Consider the following 18,128-nt stretch of genomic DNA (forward strand, 5'->3'; position numbering starts at 1 on the left):
GCTACATTATAAAAACAAACCTAAAAATAAGGCAAAATCTAAATACAACTCTATTTATTTTAAATTTGCTGCATTCCTTTAATTGATGGGTCATGTTGTCAGGAACACAATTAAACTTCCAGTCAATATATGGTTTAGCTTTAGGTGCCAAAATGCAGTTTTTGAGTTTTTAAGTTTGTTCTGAATAAAATAAAGTCATACTGTCATACTTTATCCAATTACCAGGTTTCGTATAAAATTAGCAGTTCAATATTTCCCTTTGCCAGACTGAAATTTTTACATTTTTCTGGAAGTTTTAATAACATCCCTGCCATATGTGTACCAAACCCTTACCTGGTTTTATTATTGCTTGTTATTTTTATTTTTCACAAATAAGGAAACAACATGATGCTGTACATGACGCAGCCCTCCTGGGTTTGATACCCAATTCAATTTTTGCCATGGTTTTGCTTCTCCTACTTTCTTTTTCCACCCATTTCCTATTTGATTCCTGTGAATAAAGGACACTCACACTAAAAAAACATAAAAAATGACCTGACAAATTTGAACTGCATGCCTTGGTCTATGCTAAATACTACATTAACTGGAATGAGATGATTTTCAGCCTGATCAGCCCTGGCCAACACTCCTCAGTGTATGAGTTGTTACTGAGTAGAAGACTCAAAGTTAACCATTATTAGTATCACCGGGGGGCTTAAAAATGAAATCAGAAATGCAAGAATCTTCATATTTATCACCGTAGCCTGAATGTGGTTCACTCAGGGTCTGACAAAGTGAGAGAGAGAGAAAGACTTCTGGCAGAAAACAGGAAGGCTGAATATGTATAGCATTGTCGCTGTGTTTTATCCTTTGAGCTTTCAGATTTGTTATAGGTTTGGGAATCTACAGTAAGTTACGGTAAGGATCTACATTCTCTACAGAATACACACGAGGACTTATGTTTTTAGAATCCTAGTAAAGCTAACCACATTAATCGCCAATATGAGATGAAAAGAACATTTAAAAACATGTTGTAATCAGTGTGCATTTTGTGGTGGGTTCTGTCAGTAATTCAGAACCAAAACGATAAATGACTTCCGTAAAATATCACGGTGTGAGGAGGCAACACAAAGATAAAAGATAATTTATCTACACATGAATGTGAAAAGATTAATATTTTTCATGAGCAAAAAGCTTGCTAACAGTTCTACTTTTACTATTCCTGCCTTCTGGTATAATGTCAAAGGAACAATTTTGAGTTGGTATAATTGTATTAGCTGGTTGCACCAGCCCAAGAAGCTGAACTAAACACCATCTGGTAAGAAAGGGCCATCCTCTAACTCCATCTAATCTCCTTCTCCTCCCATCTTCATTTTCCTTCTCCAAGCCTAACTTTGAGCCTATAGCTACTGTGTGTCTACTCTTACTTCTAAGTTCACTCAACTGCAAATACTGAACGAATCTTTTTAACAGCCACAGTCACTCCCCCGACCGTGTGAAAAGGGGTCATTGTGCCACACCAGACTGACTGCAAAGCTTTCTTTTGCCTATTTTGCCTCCTCCCTGTGCTCTGACAGAAATGGAAATGTTGAATCATGTTTTTTAGGACAGAAACATTTATACACACAGAGCACAGTCTCCTGAGAGAAACAAAAAACTCACAATTTAGTGTCTTAGAATTGAATAAATAATAAAAATCAAATTAGGAATGCACTTAAAAACAGATTATGACACTGATGGTATAATCAGATTTAATCTGCAAAGGGGACCTTACGGATACCAAGCCCTTTTCTTCAGCTCATACTTCATAACTGCATCCAATCACACAATTATGCGATGTCAACAGAATTTTCATAAAATGCGAGATTGGGGCGAGGATAGCCCACCCACCTCCCCCACTTGAAGGAGTGAGCAGTCTGTCAGCTGTATAAGAAAAAATTAAGGAAAGGGAAAAATCCTTCAACTTTACTGCTCGTTAAAAAAGATGAAAGTGGGTTTTTGGACATCTGTCTGGTAACAAAAAGTACCCTCATAAAAGCAGCTACTCCTATTGCTTGGCAACCAGAGTTATATTGTGAATCAGCAGACAAGAGCCAAGTGAAGATAACACCACTAATTATTTTGAAAACATTACCCTAGTCGGAATCTACATTATTTGCAAAGAGGAAGGCAGCAGAACAGACTCAATAATCTGCTCAATGAGGATGTTAACTTTAGATCTATTGCTAAATTTAGTACTGGTTAGTCTATATTTCTTTAGGTCTTCCACCACTGGGCATATCTGTAAAAAATAATAAAATATCCTGTACACTGCTGAGTCTTTAGTCATTTTAGCCTTGCAAAGACTCCTCAGCTTTAGTTTTTAGCCTTCATTTAGGGACAGATAACAAGCCCTGATCTGTCAACCTTAAGGTCATAGCAGTGACATAAGGCCAAAGAAGATCAGACATGTATGAAGGCGCACCACCATGCAGCACTTTATACCCAAAACTTTCTGATCACTTTGTACCTCATCATCTTTACTTTTTTTGTCATCATTTTGACCTAAATCTTGAAACGGTTAAGCAACAAATCTTAACTTCTGTCCCCTCCAACAGACCCTAATACTACGTCATAATTTATGCTGACTGAACAAATTTCAAATAACTTTGTTTCAATGTAAAAGATGTACTTGTAGATGGTTTCATCCCCAAAAAGGGGATTAGGAAATGGGAAGATGGACAGTCTAAAGTGATCTTACAGAGGATCACACCCTCCACGTGTACACCTTCCTCTGAAGCCAGAGTAGTCTGAAAGGTATGAAAGTAAACATCAAAAATGTGTAACCTTGTGTGTGCATGAGCCTGTGTGTGTTTCTGTTACACAACAGGAGGGTTCTTCCCATCTGCGCCTTTCTACTGCACCCCGCATCCCGGACCGCTGAAGCGCGAAACGACAGCTTTGCCTCACACTCTGCCTCCCTCAGTCTTCCTTACAGCACTATTCCACTCTTTATCAGCATCATCCGCTCCCCACAAAACATATGCCGTTTTCATCCTTTTTCCTGTACTATCAACAATCAGAAAAAATAAACATACACATCAGCATGGCACCAAATGATGCAGCACCTTTAGTGGTTATCCACTTTGCTACGTCTTGCGTCAGCTTAACCCGAGCAGAAAACACAACCATTCTGCAGGGTGTCTAAATATTTTTACTTCTTGAGCTCAAATTCCTGATTATCCCACTAAATGCATCACAGTCTGCAACACTTCCCCTCTTCCTCCTGCTTTCCCTCCCAAAATTCATCCCCATCCCTGCCTTTCAGCTTGTCAATCGTCCCACCGGGCTCATCGTTGTGGAAAATATGTTCAAACAAAGAGGGCAGATAGTGCTGTGATAATCCTAAACACAGCAGCCGGAGTATTAGCCAGCCATTTGCTAGAGACAGAGTTTCCGGGTTTGCAACTACCTTCACACAATCCTAATTCGTGTTTAGAGCGTAATGACTTTTGCTATCATGCTAAAATATTAATGGGATTTACCTTTTAATTGAAATGATGCAAGATGCTTTTCACTTTCAGTACAACAGCGGTACTTTGACAATCGCATCCTGTTTGGAAAAGCATTTTAGCTTTATTCCACCAGGGTTTATGATTCTTTTTAGATATGTGAATTATAGATGCAGTGAGACCTGTGAGCAAAAGTGGGCTGCAGATGTTAATGCTATTAAGAGTTACAGTAACATGTCGAGAACTGCATCCTGTGCTGCGCAAAAGGCATTCATGGTGCTTGCAACAACTTTGTGAAGTGAACTAGCAGCTTAGGACAATCTTTACTTCCAGTGCTTTCCTTTATTGTAGCTTACCCTGGGTGCAGGTATGTGTTCCCTGTTTGGTCAAACAGGGAAACCAGTCTAAAACTCTTACAATAGAACAGCTACTCAAAATACTCACTTCCACAGCCAAATCCCATTCAGAGCAAACACACCAAAACGTGGATGGCTTCTACTAACCGCACCTTAGTAAACAACATTCCTAGTTTTAAAATTATACCAAATATTTGAGCCACCCGAGCAGTGTTTGCTTTCAGCTCTTATGACCTGGCGCAGCTTGTACAATGGAAACTTTCTGAGCAAATTACAGTAAACTGTAAGTCCTGGTAGCGCAGTTACCAAGATAGTCCATGACTTTGCCCTTAGGCACCACATCCTTCTAGCTGTGCAGTTCAAAAAGCTGTAAGTTAGTAACTGGCAGTAGGCAGATCATTGTTTGGAGAGATAAAGGCACTAAAACCAGATTTCTACATACAATATACAAAAAGACAACCTTTTTATTCCCTCACTGTCTGGATTTAAACCACACTAAACTTTTCCTGTCTTAGTTCAGTTAGTATTACTACAATTATTTCTATTAGCGGAATACCAGAATAGTTAAAACTTTTTCAAGTTTTTATTATTAATTTCTTAAAATCCAGAAGTTTACATATATTACATGTATTTGCCTTTTAAACTGTACGATTTGGATCAAACATTTTTGGTGTCCTACACGTTTCTCAATACTTTTCTAGAATTTTAGCCCCTTCCTCCTGACAGAACTGGTGTAATTGAGTCGGGTTTGTCAGCTCTCTTCATAACTAATTAGGCTCTATGCTTAAGGTTAATTTAATCAGACCACAAGATATGTCTCCAAAACATTATTTGTCCCTGAGTGCATTCACAAACTGTAATCTGGGATTTTATGTTTCTCTTGGAGTAATGGCTTCTTTCTCTCTGGTCTTTCATCCCATGTTGTGACAGGACTTGTTGCACTGTGGACAATGACACTCTTTTTCCAGCTTTGGCTAGGATCATCACGAGGTCATTGCCTTTGTTCTGGGGTTGATACGCACATTTCACACCAACTGGGAACCTATCTTTAGTTTCTGAACCGTATGAGGGCTGGGCAATGCCACGCTGTTTATACTTTGAAAAGATAAATGTGGCAACTTCAGGCATCTGAAAATTATACCCAGGGATAAACTAGACTTTTGAAAGCCGCAGTTCTACTCCTGATATCGCAGCTGATATCCATTGATTTTCCCATGACGTCACACAAGACAACAGTGTGTTTGGCGTGGCTTAAATCCACAGGAGTGGAAATCTCAGTCCATGTAAAAAGTAATCCTAACTGACCTAAAACAGGGAACGTTTAGTCTGATATAATGTCAGGCAGTGAAAAAAAAGCCATGTGTCTTTTTATAAAGTTTATTGAAACACCGGTTTCAACTGTAAATGTCAGTGAAGATATTCAGTTTGTGGTTCAGGAAACAGTCCCTTTTATGTCTCTTTTTTAGAAAGGGAAAAGGGAAAGAGAGGCAGAAATACACCTGTGAAGGAGCCAGAGGAGTCGCCTGAAAAAAGCTAGACTTATAGTTTTGACCCAGACTGACCACATTCATTGTTCACCAACCCGACTGACATGCCAAGAATGAGCAGAGGTGGATCTTTTGTTTGGTTCCCACGCAAGGCCATCCAAAGGACACATATTTTGGCATATTTGACTGCATGCACAACCAGTCCAGCTTTCATTATCAATCACTTGTGCATTTATCTAACATGTGGTTTTAAGAGGAAATATATATTACACTCAGAACAACTAATGCCAAGACTGTTTAAGCATGGCTAACTTCATCATTACAAAGATTAGAGATAGCCGTCTTCACTTACCTAGGTGGTCTCCATGAAAAGTGTTGTCATGGGATGTTCGCATGTGGGGCATCAGGTCATGGTGGGCAGCAGGCGGCCAGATTTGACCTGTCTTACGAACACTCACAATAGTGGCCTCAGACATGACCACATGGCCTCCCTGCTGCCTGTGGTGACGCTTCTGAGACTGCGGCGTGGGAGGGCTGCTGCTATCATAGGAGTTCTGGGAGTTCTGGGAATTTTGGGAAGGCGAGCGGCTCTTTTCTCTGAAGGGTCGACGGAAGGCTGTGGTGGGACTTGGTGAGACGTGGCTAGACTGGCCTGAGGAAAAGTCCTCCTCACTGGATGTCAGGTTCTCGTTGGAGCTGCAGTCTGGCGTGTAGCCGCCACCTCCCCCAGCATCCTCGAAGCTACCTGGGGAGTAGGAGCGGCGTGGCCAGGTCAGGAGGTGATCATCACCTCCACTGTGGTCTCTCATTGTGACCCCACTGCTGCCTCCACGTCCATCTCCACTGCCACCTTCACCCATCATTACTCCACCAACGTAAACACTGGAGTAGGCTTGGAACTCAGATGGTTGCCAAGGAGGAGGAGGAGGTTTACCTCCATTGGCCCTCCCTGAATGTCGCTGGTTGGGCTCCCCGTCTTCGTATTCTGCATCATAGCCACAGGTGCTCTCAGTAGAACGTCCTCTATACACCGGCCTGGCACGGAGCTCACCTGCCACTGTTGCCAGATTGCCTGGGAGTGAGTGGAGAGACCTCTTTCGCTCCATCTGCATGGCCTGAGTACCCAGGGAGCTGATTTTATCCGACACATCGCGGTCGTTGACCCTGACCAAACCTCTCTCGTGATGGAACTCCATGTTGGTGTAGAATGGGGGTGGCGGTGGCGGCAGCTGCTTTTCCTGACCCTTACCTACATCTCCAGCACAGTGAGAGTTGGCCCGTTTAATTCTCTCAAAGTTGGACCTGAGAGCTGCCACACCAAGTCCCATCCCCAGCTTGTCTTTGGGGTCAGAAGGCAGCTCCTTGTCTGGGGGTGGAAGGGTGGGCCTGCGGGGGGACAGGGCCACACCACCCCTCTGCTTAGATGGTGAGAGGCCATCGAGGTTGTCGCAGGAAGTAGACTCAGCTTGTTGGGGTGAGTCAAATGCTGACTCCAGGCCATCTCCATGGGAAGCAGACTTCCTGGCTGGTGGGGGCCTAGGTTTGGACCTGCCCATAGCATCTCCAAGTTGCTGAAAACGACTCCTATCCACAACAGCGTATCCTCCAGCACCTCCAACTCCACCAGTCTCCTGCATGTGGGGCTGCTGAGATGGCGACTCTGCACCCTGAGTGGCTGCAGGGTCTACCCCTTCATTCAGTGGAGTCTTCCTAAAACCCCATCGCTGTTTGTCATAGCTCTTCCTCTCTTTGGCCAGGAGGGTTTGCAAGTAGATCATGCGGAAGCGTTCCTTGTTCACCTCCTGTTCCAGGCGTCTGATGGACGCTTTGCACTTCTCCAACTCCTGCTCAATACCTCCAATGGACCGCAACTCCATCTTGGGGGGTTCTGAATCAGGGAACTGTGCCTTCCAAGCCTCTATGAAACCAACGGGCTCCACCATATTGTGCTTAAATTATTTTCTGTGACCGACCCTGGTTCACACTCAGGCGGGGGTTGGTGTGATGCCAAGGGCGCACCGTTTGACCCCTCTGAGTCCAATACGCCACAGTTGTTTTTTTTCTTTCTTTCTTTTAACAGACAACAATGGCCACGTCCAATAAAAACGGGGCACTGTTTGTTGCAGGCTTTTAGGAAACCCGGGCACAAACACACAGCCTAATTGCTGGTACTCGCCAAAGGTTGCGCAGTCGCATCCTGAACAAGAGAAACCGGCTGCTCATTCAGAGAAAAAACTGGCAATGAATAAAAGGGGACTAAAAATCTATAGAAATAATAGTGTTTCTTGTGCATTATTCCAGCAAAAACAACGTTTAAAAAATTGTATAGAATACGCTTCGAGACAATGACAGTATGTCTTCGCTGGGTGATGGATGGGGGTGTCGGGGGGATATACTGGGCAAAAAAAGAAGAAAGTGATTTAATGCTGCTCCTTTTCCTTACTGTCACTGTTTCTTATTCCATCGTTTTAGATGTAACAGATCCGCTCACTCTTGCGCAATGACTGTAATCCCAGGTGCAGCTTCTCCTTATAATAACCGCCTTTGTGCCAGCAGTGTAGAGGGAAAATGGGTAGAAAAAAGCGCAAAAAAAAAAGGCGAGAGGCCACAATAGTTGGGGTTTATTTACTGATACAAGCGACTGGGTAAAGCGTCATTAAAAATCTTGATCTTCTTATCCCATATCTTCCCCAGCGCACCTGCTTGGTATCGTTGGTTTTCATGTCCCCTTCCGTAGATTCATCCCGTTTCTTCCGACGTGATGGTGCTGCTGCTGCTGCTGTGTGCGCTCCCATCTCCGACCAGTAACACAGAGGGGCTGCAAGAATGGGAGGGACCAGGGGGACCGTGAGTCTACTGGTTAAAGAGACAGAGCATGGAAGCTGGCCTCTTAATTTACTGCTAAATTTTCAGGGTTATTTTCCGAGATGTTGCTTAGATCTGTGAATTTACCAGTAAAGGCTTGTTTTTTTATTTTTCACTGACGCCCCAATGTCAACATCAATCTGTAAATCAACTGTTAAACACGTGGCTCCTCGTAATCTCGGTATTCCCAGGGTCATTCTGAATTTTTTATTTGTATTAATACATTTTGCTACCTCTGGGTTAATTTTAGATAGCTGTAGATTTACCTACTGAGTGAGTGCGATTAACCCTGGTGACGCTGCTGGAAGGTTTACTCAACAGTGCCCCCTGGTGGGGGAAACCCCCCCCCAACACCGTTTCTGCTTCACTTGAGAGTCTTTAGTGTTGAAGCACTTTTCTGCCACAAAACGGCACTTGGTATGTTCTAATTATCAGTTTTAAATCCCATATAAGAACTTTTAGTCATTTTGAGATTCTGTTCAATTTAAAAAGTCAAAATTACGACAGTGCATCCCAGACGTATGGCTCTAAAACACAATTACAACTTTGAAATTAAAAATGTGTGACTGAATCTTAGAATTGTGATTTGTAAAATGAAAATTATCATTTTGAATCTTGGACTTATGTGAGTAGAAAAAATTAGCCACCTAGCTCTAATTTGTGATATTTACATGTATATGTTCATTATTATATACCATTCCATTAAAAAAGGCCATTTCAGGGAACCTTCACCTGAAATTCTGACTTAAGTCAAAATTATGACTTTGGATCTAAAAACTATGGCTTTGAAAATCAAAATTACTTTTAGTCTCAGAATTCTGACTATAAGTGCAAATGATGACTTCAAATTGCATAATACTAATACTACTAATAATATCTTTAATACTTTTATGAGGAGCAGAAATGGTTTTGGGATAAAGACTTTTCCCACCACATGAAGGTCTTTGCTTAACTTACCATGACTGGCCTTAAAGTTATTGTCAGGGCTAGCTCAGAAGGTAAACCTACCAGTTTGAATATTTCCAAAATAAAAAAAAAACAATCACTGATGTTTAACAGTTGATTTACCAGTCTAACTTGACTTTATATTTAAGTCAATAACAATTAGAAGTTTAAAACTCCAAATTATGACGTTCCATCTTGTGACTCCATTGTTGTGAAAAAAAAATAGGCTTCCATACTTTAGAGATGTTAGACAGTACAAACAATTGTGCAAAGTAACAGTGGAATAACTTTAGTATTTTGTGCAACATACTTTATGTTGAGACATTACACACCTTTTCCAGTCTCAAGTTTTGACTTTTTTTGATAACCTATAAAATTCTGGAAATTTCATTATCATCTGTATGTTTGACAGATCATGAAACACAATGGTTGAATGGTAGAGCTACTTCAATCATTTTCATTTATTGTAATTTCAATCTAAACTACACAGCATATAAGTGTTTTTCTGAGAACTATTAAGTATTTATCATTGAATAGATAAAACACATTATTTGCACTAATATAAAACGCACCATCTTAACTGCAATTCTACATTTAACAGCTCAGAGTCAATGAGAAGAATTTTAGACCTTTCCAGACTGTAATAGCAGCGCTTATGTATTTTGTCTAATATGGTTTTTGTAGGTTTATACTTTGTACATGCAAACTTGAATTTTGCAAACTTGTATTTTTTGCATTTAGATTGTTTTAGTCATATATAATTTAGCAAAAACCCTGCTGGTCCAGATGCATAAAAAGCCTTAAAATAAATTAATTTTTAATCCCAAAAACACCATCTAACACTCTAAAACCTACTTGCTACTTGTGCATATTTTCTTAGTGAGGGGAAAAAAATCCCCATGAGACATTTAGGAAAGTCACAGGTGGTACAATGGCCACCTCTGACTTTTCACAGGGATGGAGCACAGACAGCTCTTTAATCATTCCACTCTTTCAAATCTCCATAGATCATCCAAAGTCGTCTTTTTTTTAGGTCCACTGAAACGTTTTCTGTTATATTTAAGTTCAAGATTGCCATGAATGGTCGACTTTGTCTGGTGAAGTATTTGTGTTAATTTGGAGGTATGTTTTGGATCCTTATCCAAATGATGACCCGTTTTCAGTTATGTGAGAGGCAATTTGATGTTTACTTTTAAAGAGTTTATGTCAGGAACTCTAGCTGGGATTTTCTGGGCCTTTGGGGAGAAAAACAACCCCAAAGCATCTCATTAACATTTGCAACAATGGGTATAGCTTTCTTCCTTACATATTCACCATTTATTTTAAATTAGGTATTTGTGCAAAAAAACAAAAAAAAAGCCAACATCTCAACCAACCAAAACACAGAGGTCAAGTTAAAGTCCTGACTGTTTGTGATGGTAGGGCCAAAAATAGAATTCAATTGTGATTTTATTTCATTACATTTATTCTTGACTAGATTATAAATGTGCTAAAATTAAGGGTTACATTTTTCCAATTTCCTCAATAAAAGAATTCAAGACCTTTTGCACATCTTTACCACAGCTGCCACATTAACCTTGCCCATCTGTATTCCTCTTCATAGGTTTGGCAGCATGAAAATAAAAGACGACAGCTGAAATACTAGATTATTTTATTTACCACTGTACAATCATTATCAGCCTTCAGTAATGATTGACGTTTACATATGGTTAATATTGTTTTTCAACCAGGTGTAATGAGGAGACCATACAGGGTCCCTCACATTAAATCACAGTTTTACAGCAGTTGATAAAGATACATAATAATTATAGGAATGTCAAGGCAATAAGAAAAATCAAACGAGCTGTGTTGCAGGTTCACTGAGAAATGAGCGAGTCTGTTAACCTAAATGCTAATGGCTAATTCATAAAATTAACTGGCAGAGTGAGTGATATTCTCACATTAAGTGATGGGATAAAAATAAATTAAAAACAAAATACTATTTTTAAAAAAAAGCTAAAGTTAAGCACAGTCACTTTCAGCATGAATCATGTATCCATGTCCAGCATTGTGCAAATGACCCAAAACATTACAATAAAAAGTGATTTTACAACTTCATCTTTCTTAAAACCCTCTATAAGTCATTAGAGTATTATACATTAGAATCTATAAATACAAATTTGTATAGCATACATACAGCTGAAATGCATGCATGGACGTCTTTGTACAGCTAAGACCATTAAACCCATTTTTCCTGCAAAATTATCTATGCGACTGACGAGCTACACATGGAAGAGGTTCTTCATGCAAGGAGGATTCAGGAGAGGGGTGTCTCAGGACATCCCTGCACATACAGCTGGATTAATGTTCTAAATTAATATTTGCACACAGAGGCATGTATGTCTCACTGCAGGAAGTTGTGCTATTGGGGGAGGACGACAACTAGCAGGATAAGTTTGCACATTTTGAAAACATGTTCTATTCACCAGGGTGTGTGAATGCTGCTGGTTATCATGGTGAGTGAAAACGTGTGAGCCCACACTTAGTGGTAAGATGATACCCAACTTCTTATTCTGCTCGGATTACCAAAAGCTTTCATGAAAACCAACCTAGGAAAAAAAAAAAAAAAAAAGAAAAGAAACACTGTTAGAGAGTGAAGCTGAAAATTTAAATTCAACATTTCAGGTACACTATGCATATAAGCAAGTGTCAGAGGTGAAAAGTACAGCACACGGTGGCGTTCACAAAAGTGAAATGTGGTGGAATGATGGCATGATTACTTCCTTGCATATGCATGTTTACATATGAAGATCTCTTTGCTTAAATTACATCTAAATGAGAGAAAATACTGAAATCCTTCAATAGGGTAGTGTTTCTGTAGTGATGTACAGGGCCTTGGAAGTTCTTACACACCTTGAACTTTTAACATTTTATCACATTACAATTACAAACGTCAGTGTACTTTTTTTTTTTTTTTTTAAGATTTTATGTTCAGTCAGTCATTTTCTACTGCTTATTCCATAGTGGGTCGCGGGGGAGCTGGTGCCTATCTCCAGCAGTCTATGGGCGAGAGGCAGGGTACACCCTGGACAGATCGCCAGTCCATCGCAGGGCAACACACAAACAACCATGCACACACTCATTCATACACCTACGGTCAATTTAGAGTGACCAATTAACCTAACAGGCATGTCTTTGGACTGTGGGAGGAAGCCGGAGTACCCGGTGAGAACCCACGCATGATTTTATGTTAGATTTTATGTTATACATCTAAAATAAAGCAGAACATGATTAAGGTGGAAGGGAAACTATAAATGGTGTTAAACATTTTCAGGATTACCTCCAAATGTCACCCAATCACCAAATAAAATCCATCTCTGTGTAAATGCAGCTGTTCTGTGAACGCCTGAGAGAGGTTTGTTCAACACCACAAGTCAGGTCAGACAAGAACAAAATGGAACTTTTTGGAAAACCAAGACTAGAAAAACCTCAGACTTATGTTCTCCAACACGTTGCGAAGACCAAGGAAAACTCCAGACAGGTGAGCGATGAAGCTGTGAAGCAGGGTTGGGTATGCCAAGCTTTTAATATCTCAAGGAACACTGTTCAAACCATCATCCACAAAAGGAAAAAAATATGACTACCACAACCAATCAGAAGCAGCCCAGAGGCCCTTGATAACTTTGGATGAACTGCGGAGATGCACAGCTATGGTGGGAGAATCTGTTGACAGCTTTTAGCAGTGCACTCCACAAATCTGTTCTTTTACGTAGGAGGCAGGAAGAAACCAGTGGATGAAAGGAAGCCATTAAAGCCCAAATTTAAAGATTTGCCACAATGTAGGAAACCACAGTAAAGATGGAAGAAGGTGATCTTGTCAGATGAGACCAAAAAGGAATGTTTTAGCCTACAAGCAAGTAGCTATTTTTAGCTGAAAACTAACATTCACATCAACCTGAACAGTAAAGCCCCACAATGAAACATGTTGGTGGCAGCATCAAGGTGTTGGGATGCGTTTCTTCAACAGGAACAAAGATATTTGTCAAGAGTTAAAGGACCGAGTTAAATAAAGTGTAATCCTCTCCACAGGACAACCTTAAACATAAAAGCTACAACAGAATGTTTTATATCACAGCATATGAATGTGTTAGAATGGTCCAGTCAAAGTTTAGAACTAAATCCAATTGAGAATCAATGGGAGGAGTGGAAAATTGATGTTTATAGAAAAAGATCTTAAACAATTTCTTAATCAGAAGCAGACTTCCTGCTATAATTGTAGCAAAAGATGGTTCAATAAGGTATTGACTCAGGGTCCCTGAAATAAACATCTGCACTCTGTGTTGGTCTTTTATATAAAATCCTAATAAAATACAGTAACGTTTGTAGTTGTAACAGGCTAAATAGGGTGTGAGTACTTTTGCAAGACTTTGTATGTAGTTGATGTAAAAAATGGATACTCACTCTAATGACAGGGGAGCCAATGGAAGGCATTGAAGAAAAAAAAGCACACGTTTGTTAAGACAAACAGGCAGGAAGAACAACCAGGCTTCTACCTAAAAACATGCTTTAGTTGGGTTTTCACACATGGAAAATATCCACAAGTTCAAATTGTTAAAAGGATCTGATCCAACATCTGTAGTCATGAGTCAGAAAAACTAAAGCATTCATTTTTCGTAAATTATTATTATTATAGTAATATATGCACACACAAAAGCACTGGATAGGAACTGTAAAGATAACCATGAGTCGAACACAAATAACGACAGAAAACACTTGATTCAAAGAGTTCATTATGAGTGTATTTTTTGTAGAAAAAAAAAACAAAAAACATTTAGGGTTTTGATCTGCAATCAATGTTCTTTTGGAGCACTTGTACTAGTATTTTTGGATATTATTTTTACTGTCCTTTGAATCAAACACCATGGAGATGGTAAGACGACACACAGCATCCCCACCCAGCTCTGTCTTCCCAGCAAATTAAGTTAAAGAAATTCACAATCAATACAAACAAGACATCCTTAAAAAATGTTAAAGGGGAAGGAAAATGTTCGTTTTCTGCACAAGCAAATAGGGGGCACACCTCAGATATTATCTTTTAGCAAGACGTGTTGAGGAAAAGCATCTCCAAATAAAAATAAAAAAACAATTTTCATCATTTTGAGGTAGCTGTGCTCTGCCAAGTGCAGAAAAAAACTACTTAATTTCAATTAATATCGTAAAAAAAAAAAAAAAATCCACAAACCTTTTTACGCTTTAACAAGAGATGGGGGCAGGGGCGTACATATTTAAATTAGAAATGAGAAACCACAGAGTTCATGCTTGGTCACAAGACATGCAGCTTTTTCTTTTGTTTTTCAGGATTTTTTCCCCCCATTTTTGTTTAAGCTGAGGATCCCAAACCTTTCCCTCGTTTCCTGTCTGCCAAATGGAGCTTGTCTTCTCAGAGTTTTAAATTTATGCTGAAGACACAATGGTAAACAGAAAATAAATCAAGGCGGTGTTTCTAAGCCACGCTGGTTAAACAATTTACAAAGCCGTTAAAAAGAAATTGCATAAAATAGTGTTCAATCTCTGTACAGGTCAAATAATCTGATATCTTAACTTTGTGTTCAGGAGAACGAGAGCCTAAACAAAATGTTCTTTGACAGTAGTGACATAGGACAAAATGCGGATAATCCTAACATTTAAAACATACCTTAAAGGCAATATTGACAACCAAAAAAAAAAAAAAAAAAACGGCAACACTATTTGCTTTTAATCTAGAAACAAGTCCAAACTGTGGGAGTCATTTTAAAGCCTCAGCCATTCACAAGTCCTGACCCAACTCAAACAGGCGACGTAAATGTTAACTTTTTATATTATTTGTTGCGTTTTGTGAGTTACAGTTGGTCTGTCTCGCGCACACAAGTTCACACGCGCACACACCACTAACACACACACACACACAAATGCGCTAGCTATCAACAATTAGGAAGGCAGAGAAAGAAGGAAAGGAGGAAGTGATGGCAGTGGGTGGGGGGGTGTGGGAGGGAATGGACAAAGTTGAGGTTGTGCTCAAATCAGTCAGGACATGAACATGTCAGCCAGGTTAGTGTCAGAGCTGTAGATCCAGAGGACCAAAGGGAGGGAAATGGCCACGAAGGGCCAGGAGATGCCCTCCATACATGCAAATAGGGAGCAGCCTTTGGAGCTGGAGGGCTTCTCCAGCTCTCTGCAGCGCTCCAGGTAGTTTCTGGCAGCAAACTTAAGGAGCTCGTCAAGCAGGATGACAGGCAGCGAGATCTTCAGCACCGTTAGCCACTGGGTCAGATTGAGAGGGGTGATCTGGAAGATGATCTGTGAAGTAAAAGAAAAGAATTTCAGGTTTTACTGCCGAGGTTTAAAAGGTACGACACCACACCTTTGTAGTAAACTATTTCCTACTGGAAGAGGTTCCACATAGAGGATGAGGAAGTGAAGGGACATGGAGAGGCAGATGGCACCCAGCAGCCACACGTTCTCCCAGGGAGGCATCCGCAGCAGCGACTGGTTCTCTGACACACTGAGAGACAACAATAACAAAAGGACGTCTTTATTGAACAGTCACTTTCACTGGTTGGAAAAGCTTGGGTGTAATAAAGACTTTATTCCCCTCAGAAGTTCTTCTGCCTTTGTGCATCAAAACTTCACCTTGCAAAGGCATTTATACCCTTTGAAGTTTGGTGTGAGGAGACATTTTGTCTCCTCACACCCCTTACTTTGATGCTCCTAAATAAAATCAGGTGTAACCAACTGCCTTTATATGACAGAATTTGTAAATTGTGCCCATCTGTATATAATCTATTAACATAATACAGCTGTTCTCTGAAGCCCACTCTGAAATTTATCAGAGAACATTTACTGGTCAGATGAGACTATAATGAAAAACACCGTTTGGCTGAAAACTCACTATACATCATTATGATCAAACCGTTCCCATGGTGAAACACGGTGGTGGCAGCATCATGTTCTGAGCGTGCTTTTCTTTTGCATACAGAGAGAAGGTCATTAGAATTCATATAAAGATGCGAGATAACTACAGGGCAATCCTGAAAGAAAACCTGTTTGAAGTTGTAAAAGACTTGAATGAATGTTCACCTTTCAGTCTAAACATGAAGTCAGAGCTACAGTGGATCAAGTCTTACAGGAAATCTGTGGCTCAAAAACTGATGTTCAGAAATTCTCAGTCCAATTTGAGCTTGAGCTATTTTGCAAAGAACTAGCAAAATATTCTCTGGATTTGTAAAGCTGGTTGAGACATCCCAAAACTCGACAAGCTGTCAATGCAGAGAAAGGTGGTCCTACTGCTTCATGTGGAATGAATACAAATTATTTTTTTATTTTGTAAAAAAGTTAGAACACCATTAGCCGTTTATTTTATTTATATGCTACTTTCTGTTGGCTAACCACATAAAATTACAAGAAAATACACTAAAGTCAGTAGTTTTAATGTAAAAAAGAGGAAAGGTTCAAAGGGTATGTATACTTTTGCAGGCCACTATGAGTTTTGGATTTTGATTCATCTACATAAAAACAAGGCTAAATGTACACAAAGTTTGAGACGATGCAATTGTGTCTCGATGTGTTCCTTGAACCAACCTGTTCAGGGCATTACACATCTCAATGGTAACCAGTACTGAGAGGGCCATGGTCATGGGGTACGGGGACTCGAACACCTTACAATCCAGACCTTGGTATTCTGGATTTTCAGGACCACATTGCAGGAAATGGCTCTGCAAAAAGTAACAGATGGAAAAAGATAAGAGTTCAGAACCAACAGCTAAATTTGCATCTTTAGTGAACAAATTAGAATGCTATTAGTTAACACCAACCAGCTGGTAAAAGGTGATCCTTGGTCCATCTTCAGCAGCAACAAACCACCATGCAGCAGCACCAACAGTACCAGCTCCAACATAACCTGTTAAGAAGAGACAAAGATCTCTCAAAACAAACCAAAACACAGACAGACATAACTTTTAGGTGGTTTAATTAAATCTACATTGGGGAGAACAAGTATCTGATACGCTACTGATTTGGCAGGTTTTCCCACTTGCAAAAGCATGTAGAAGTCCCTAATTTATACCATAGGTACTCTTCAACTGTGAGTGATGGAACCTAACATCAAAATCCAGAAAATCACATTTTGTGATTTTGTAAGTAATTAATTTGCATTTTATTGCATGATTTAAGTATTTGATCATCTAACAACCAGTGAGACTCCCGGGTCTCACAGGCCTGTTAGTTCTTTAAGAAGCCCTCCTGTTCTCCACTCATTACCTGTATTAACTGCACCTGTTTGAGCTTATTATCGGTCTAAAAGACACCCGTCCACACACTCAAACAAACTCCAACCTCTCCACAATGGCCAAGACCAGAAAAGCTGTGATAAAATAGTAGAACTGCACAAGGTTGTGATGGGCTACAGGGAAACAGCCAAGCAGCTTGGTGAGAAGGCAACAACTGTTGGCCCAATTATAAGGAAATGGAAGAAGTTCAAGATGACGGTCAATCTCCCACAGTCTGGGGCTCCATGCAAGATCTCACCTCGTGGGGCATCAATGATCATGATGAAGGTGAGGGATCAACCCAGAACTACACGGCAGGACCCAGTTAATGACCTGAAGAGAGCTGGGACCACAGTCTCAAAGAGGACCATTAGTAACACACTACGCCGCCATGGATTAAGATCCTGCAGCATGTCCAGACCAGTCTGAGGTTTGCCAATGACCATCTGGATGATCCAGAGGAGGAATGGAAGAAGTTCATGTGGTCTGATGAGACAAAAATAGAGCTTTTTGGTCTAAACTCCACTCACCGTGTTTGGAGAAGGATCCATCCCTACCATGAAGCATGGAGGTGGAAGCATCATGCTTTGGGGATGCTTTCCTGCAAAGGGGACAGGACGACTCAGCCAGGCCAACTAAGGAGTGGCTCCGTAAGAAGTATCTCAAGGTCCTGGAGTGGCCTAGCCAGTCTCCAGACCTGAGCCCAATTGAAAATCTTTGGAG

General features: G+C 40.3%; 2 protein-coding genes across 3 annotated transcripts in view; both read right to left on the reverse strand.

Moving 5' to 3' along the window:
- Nucleotides 1-8,101, reverse strand: part of bcr (BCR activator of RhoGEF and GTPase) — a 114,595-nt gene extending 106,494 nt beyond the window's left edge. Inside the window, exon 1 of the mRNA XM_047372802.1 lies at nucleotides 5,666-8,101. Within this exon, the coding sequence (XP_047228758.1) occupies nucleotides 5,666-7,256 (1,591 nt within the window). The 5' untranslated portion in view covers nucleotides 7,257-8,101. The remainder of the gene's footprint in view (nucleotides 1-5,665) is intronic.
- A 2,656-nt stretch (nucleotides 8,102-10,757) lies between these two features.
- The window catches only part of atp2a2b (ATPase sarcoplasmic/endoplasmic reticulum Ca2+ transporting 2b), a 34,842-nt gene continuing 27,471 nt past the window's right edge, over nucleotides 10,758-18,128 (reverse strand). Inside the window, exons 20-24 of one of the 2 annotated variants that reach the window (XR_007039285.1) lie at nucleotides 16,953-17,038; nucleotides 16,720-16,853; nucleotides 15,526-15,643; nucleotides 13,564-15,438; nucleotides 10,758-11,711 (exon numbers count right to left, since the gene is read on the reverse strand). Coding sequence is in view for 1 of the 2 variants with exons in the window: in XM_047372435.1 (XP_047228391.1) it covers nucleotides 11,698-11,711; nucleotides 15,267-15,438; nucleotides 15,526-15,643; nucleotides 16,720-16,853; nucleotides 16,953-17,038 (524 nt within the window). In the remaining variant the exon portion in view is untranslated. The remainder of the gene's footprint in view (nucleotides 11,712-13,563; nucleotides 15,439-15,525; nucleotides 15,644-16,719; nucleotides 16,854-16,952; nucleotides 17,039-18,128) is intronic. The other variant, XM_047372435.1, reaches the window with a different exon arrangement.

Source organism: Girardinichthys multiradiatus, chromosome 8 (assembly GCF_021462225.1).
Source record: "Girardinichthys multiradiatus isolate DD_20200921_A chromosome 8, DD_fGirMul_XY1, whole genome shotgun sequence".
Classification (NCBI taxonomy): domain Eukaryota; kingdom Metazoa; phylum Chordata; class Actinopteri; order Cyprinodontiformes; family Goodeidae; genus Girardinichthys; species Girardinichthys multiradiatus.